Here is a 6,324-nt window from a genome sequence, read left to right on the forward strand (position 1 = left end):
TTGCGAATAACTACTCTTATATTCATTACGCTGACTAGTAACTTTTATATTTCTAATTTTTTATTAAAAATTAGTAAAATATTTTTAAAAATCTCGAATTTTTCGAAATGCATTTGATGACCTCGTTATAATATACAAATGACCCAAGTGACATCATAAGTAATCCGATAACATTCGGAAAGAAATTTTAAATTGTCTCCTTTATGAACCGAATTCGAAAGAAATCGAATTAACGCGCTGCATAATATTGAAAATCTTTTGGAGAATGAATTAATTCAAATAATCAAAAGACAGGAATTTGGAAAATGTTTCAATTTTCTTTTTACGCAATAGTCACAGAACTTTTGCTGGTACTTATTAAAAGAATGTTTCCAAAGATGTCAGAAAACAAGCATCAGCACTTGCTCAGTCTTACCCTAAAACAAAAAAAAAGATATATAATTTGAATGGTAATTTAAGGATCACTTCTAATGGATGAGTCACAATGGATTAATTTCTAATTGATCTGTTAATTAATTTCAACATATAAAGCTTCCTACCTTTTGATAAAGCAGTTTCAATTTTGGTTTTCTCAATCAGAAAGCAAATTTAAGTTATATTGGATCCAATCAAATAAAGTACAATTCCATTATTCCGGGATTTAGACAAATAGATTATATTTTGATTTTTATTATTAAAAATCTATCTGAAAAAGATATTCAATTTTTGAAAATGACATAATTAGTTGATTCATTGATTTTATTATTCAAAAAATATTGAATTACTTTTTCATCGAATTTTTATCTTTTTTTTAGAAAGACATTTGATTATCTATGTCGCTAACACAAGATCCATAGTATGATTAATCATACCATGGTTAAATTATACTTTTCTTTTAAAACTTGTGTGTATATATATATATGTATTTGTGTGTGTGTGTGTGTGTGTGTGTGTGTGTGTGTGTGTGTGTGTGTGTGTGTGTGTGCGCGCGCGCGCGCGCACATTCTACACATATCCATTCAAGATAAAAAAAAAATGATTATATTTCCTTATCGTTACTTAAAAAATATAGTATGATGCCATTATTAATAAAAAAACATCAATTCATTATATTAAAAAAAGTAAGAATAACAAGTAACATATTACATTCCAATTCTATATATTTTCTTTTAGAAATAGATAATATTCAGCTAAATAAAAAACAATTAATTTTTTACCATAAGAAATTTTGGAAATTTCTATTTCTTGTTCAATATCGAAATGGATTAGTGTCCAAAAAAAATAAATTAATTGTTACAGATAGAGGCAAATAACAATGATAATTTATCTCATTATCATTCAGTTGCTGATCTCAATTTTTTAGTAGATGTAGCTCAGATATTTTCTTTTTCCCTAAAACATGAATACAAAAATGCATATTCTGATTTTTTTTATTTACATGGATCCAAAATTCATACTTACAGATCTAAAATTCTACGTACAGCTTAGTCTACATCATTCCAATGGATATTTTATAATGTTCAACAATTCAGTTTAGGGGCAACTTATTGAATCATTTGGATTTTTGGTTGATATTAAATGTAAATGTCTTCTTGATTCTATTGTAGAACTATTATATAACAGAAAAATTTTGTATATATCTTAAAGTCATATTATTCCAGTAAACTTATGTTATGAAATTTTAGCAAAATTTTTGGAGTAAATATCTAATTTAATTTTATCTCAGATTTTATAAAAATATGCTCAATAGTTTTTTATGCACATAACAGAATTTAAAAAACAAAAATAGATACACACGTTAATTAAAGGGATGTTTCTGCAGGAAATCGGTATTTTACTGTAATGAGATATAGGCTACTTTCCTTTTAGGAAACAGTTGATATAAAATATTGTTTTATGTATGTTATTTCATTGAGTAGAATGATAGAACGTTAGTATAGATTGTCTTCTAAAAGAAAAGCAACCATAGTGTTATATACATTCATGCTGTGGAACTCGTCTATATTTGTGAGATTTCCTAACCTAAATAGGATATTATATTTAATGCATTACAATTTTTACGATTTTGAGTGACTTTTTTAAAGTTCTTATTCTACACACAAAACGTTAATGGTAATTAAGCATATTTTCATCAAAATATAAGATATGAGAGTAAAACCAAATATATTTTTAATCAGATTTCCTAATTTGATTTCTGTTATTCAATTTTTATAATCGAAGCATATAAAGCAAAATATCATGTTCTTACCAAAACTCTTTCATTTTATAGGTATTATTTCAATATTGGGAGAATTTGGAAGAATGAGGAATAAATTCTAATAAATTCCTCAGAATCACAGAACAACGGTATACTCCAGTATGCTCCAATATACTCAATATACGACGCATGCGTAAAGCTGTAATGATGCATTCACACTATACAGTGCGCAAATATTCGATGTACGACGATACGATAGGTATTCAATTGACGCGTTCTCAACAATTAAATAAATGCTCGCTGCTATTGGTTTCTTCCACTATAATTTTGCCGACAGATTATTATTTATTTTTGTACCTCGATTTCGAATTAACAAGGTGTGAATTAATTATATATTTCGTGTCATTATTCTGAATATATTATTTATATTGCCATAATCTGTAAAAATTAACCAATCACAGACAAATAAAAGAGGAATAATCGACTATAATTGGTCAATTCCTACAAATTACAAATTTAGATTATCAATTATATTCTTTTAAAAATATATGCATTAAAATATATGCGTTAAAGTTTTAATAACAAATTCTTTATTAATGTAATTATTAAAATATTTTTATATATAATATAAAATATAGTAGAATTTCTATGTAGAATTTCAGACGTGCTCCTTGGTGCCCCTGTAAAGCTTAATTGTGCCCACAATGCTAGAAATCGATCCGAGATCTCGGATAAAATTAACAAATCACATTTGAACAATTCAATCACATGACCAATGCGATTGGTCAACTCTTCCTTTATGAGATTTCAGACTGATTTCTAACATTGTAGACACAAGGCTTAAGAAAAGATCTTAACGTATTGGCAAGACTGCAATGTGAACATCGAACGAATTTACAGAACACAGAAGTTCGAACGTTATTATTTATTGCAAATATCGCATAAATTCGATTATTATATGCAACGAATATTGAATCTGATGGAGTGCTGATACTCGAATGGAATGAAGGAATTCAAGAATTAAATGGCTTATATTTACAAATAAAATATGTATTCGAATATCTGCTAATTATTCGTTATGTACTCAGCTTTAAATATCTTTAATATATTAATATTTTAAGGGCCGATTGTTCCATCTTTTGATAAATTTTACCTGTTAGGTAAATATCTGGCAATCTGTGATTGGATAATCTTGCTATTTACTCAACAGATAAAATTTACCAAAATATGGAACAATTGGGTCTAAATAATGCTGAATCGGCTCCGAGGAAGGAGCGGAGGCCATTTTACAACAAAGATTAAATAATATTCAGTGTTGATTAGCACCTTGTTTATATGAGACCTTCCAATTATACTTACGAAATGTCGAAGCTCGTAGCTGGAAAACTGGCATTTGTTACCGGTTTGTGCATTTTTTTTTTATATTAAAGCTGCTTATAACTTAATTAAAATTACTTTTTTATACTTTATTAAAACTTAATTTTTAATATTAGCTCATAACTCGATTAGATTAACAAATTAATAAATTCACAATTCAATTAGATTAACAAAATTAATTTTAAATATTCTATCATTTTTTCTGTAATCATTTTGTTTATATAATATTTTAATTATATCATAAATTGTATCGTAAATATCGAGTTAATTGTTAGCATTTAACAACTCAGCAGATTTGATATATTTTTCAGGCTTCAGCGTTTACATGTTGATAACATTGAATCATGTTTAAAAAGATACAATGATTTCAATATCATATTTAGATGAGAGTATATATTCATTTAATATCTTTTTGTATATAGAAACAAAGATTTAAAAAACAAATACCACTCGCTACTCTGTTTAAGATTAATATAATTAAGCGACTAAATAACTAAGAAAAGACGTATTTAAAGGTTAGGAAATCTGTTATACCGATGAAAAATAAAAGATAGAGCATGCGTTAAACCTACGTTATAAAATAATGCGCGAAATGTAATAATATGTAATTTTAACATAATTGATGTCTCTATGCAATAAAAAGATATTTTATAATAAAGTGGACATTTTGTTTTACATGAAAAATTTTTATTAAGATGATAAGTTATATAACTGTACGATTCTACATAGTTTTTTAACTTTTCACGCGAAACGAAGTTTCTCTTCACATTGCTCGATCGATACACAGTGTATTGCGTATAATAAACACAATATACTACTGAACGAAACATATGTGAAATAGTATATAGATTTTTTATTTTTGAAATTTTAAACATTACTACAGAAATATAAAATCAATTATTTGTTTTAATAATTAAAAAGATCATATAAAAATATTGCTTATATTTATACTTATATTTATAAATATATGAAATTGCAATTTTCTTACAGCAATTTTTTTTTTAATTTTTAACATTAAATATCTTAAATATCTTTTAGTAATAATAATAATAATAGTACCAAAATTTAATGTTAATATTTCACAATTTCATTATTCTTTCCTTATATTTATGTGAAAAAAGTTCATGTTAGGTAAATAATATGTGAAATATTCATATAAATATAATCTTGAAATCTATAACACAATTTTGACTTTTTCAATTATGTTACAGGTGCTGGAAGTGGTATTGGAAAAGAGGTATGTCGAGTTTTTGCCCGAGAAGGCGCTATCGTTGTCGCAACCGATCAAAATATCAAAACTGCTACTGAAACTATAGCCACTTTGGAAGGTCTATGTGATCCTATTAATTTTTTTTAAATTTGAGATTGAAACCGATATACAAAATTATTATATCTTTGTATTTACAAAATTTCAATTACCTTAAATTATATCTATTTTATTTTTAACTTAACAATTCTGTTTTATTCTATAACTATTTGTTACATTAGTCATTTCAATATTTATTAATATTTTATTGTAGGTGCTGGACATACTGCATTGGATGTTCAAGTCACTGATCGGAACAGTGTGGAGACAGCATTTAAACATGTCTTGGAGCAATTTTCAAGACCACCTACTGTCATTGTTAATTCAGCGGGCATTATACGAGATAACTTTTTAATCAAACTCAGTGACAATAATTTTGATGATGTAATCAATGTCAATTTAAAAGGTACTTTTCTAGTTATGCAAACTGCAGTCAAAGCAATGATAGAAGCAAATGCAACCAAAGATTCCTCGATTATCAATATCAGTTCAATTGTCGGTAAAAATGGAAATATTGGACAAAGTAACTACAGTGCGTCCAAAGCTGGAGTTATAGCTATGACAAAAAGCGCGTCTATGGAATTTGGACAGTATGTATTAGATATATATACATTACTTTATTTAAAATATATAAATTTCTAAATGAAGAGATAAATATATTGCATTTTCTGCAGATTTGGTATTCGAGTGAACGTAGTACTGCCTGGATTTATAGATACTTCTATGACTATGACTATACCGGATAAAGTTAAAGAATTATTTATAAAAAATATATCATTGCAAAGACTGGGAAAGCCACAAGAAGTAGCAGAAGTTATTGCATTTTTAGCTTCTGATAAGAGTGCTTATATAAACGGAACATCTATTGAAGTTACTGGAGGAATACATTAAGTTTTTATTACGAATATTAAATATCTATATTCTTCAATATTTAATAATATATTATTGTATCATTATTTTATTATCATTTTATTTTATTTATGTTGTGACATTTGCTAACATTTTATTATATATTGCTTTCCCATTACTTTTTTTGAGTTATATTAATAACTAATTTATATTATTAACTTTAAATGGGAAAATAATATAAAATGTTAGCGAATGTTATGACATGCTAAACGAAATATTGAAACAATGCGATTTAAGATGTGCAAGGTTGTTATTTTATCTAGGAAAGTGATCTCTTTTTATCATACTTATTGAATAAGTATAATAAAGTACAAATATTGGAAACAGTTGAAATGCAGTGACACAACAATGCACATGCATATAAAGGCTCTGTTCTGTCAAATGAATAATGCGCATAATGTATCATTTTACTCTTGTCGTTCACCGAATATTAAATAAAGTAAAAAATATTAAATAAAACAAAAATAATTACGCATATCACGTGCTTTAAGAAACCGGAGAGATAGACACGTATTGATATACATATTAAAAAAGACAATATAAATTAATAATTATA

The 6,324-nt window shown here is 26.3% G+C and overlaps 1 protein-coding gene across 1 annotated transcript; it reads left to right on the forward strand.

The window, feature by feature from the left end:
• Positions 1-3,492: 3,492 nt before the first annotated feature.
• Positions 3,493-5,750, forward strand: LOC108694641 (estradiol 17-beta-dehydrogenase 8). Its single transcript, XM_018204245.1, has 4 exons — positions 3,493-3,578; positions 4,765-4,881; positions 5,074-5,449; positions 5,534-5,750. Exons 1-4 carry the CDS (start codon positions 3,512-3,514, stop codon positions 5,748-5,750), a joined length of 777 nt encoding a protein of 258 aa, XP_018059734.1. The 5' UTR covers positions 3,493-3,511.
• Positions 5,751-6,324: the final 574 nt, after the last annotated feature.

This window comes from Atta colombica, unplaced genomic scaffold (assembly GCF_001594045.1).
Source record: "Atta colombica isolate Treedump-2 unplaced genomic scaffold, Acol1.0 scaffold121, whole genome shotgun sequence".
Taxonomy (NCBI): domain Eukaryota; kingdom Metazoa; phylum Arthropoda; class Insecta; order Hymenoptera; family Formicidae; genus Atta; species Atta colombica.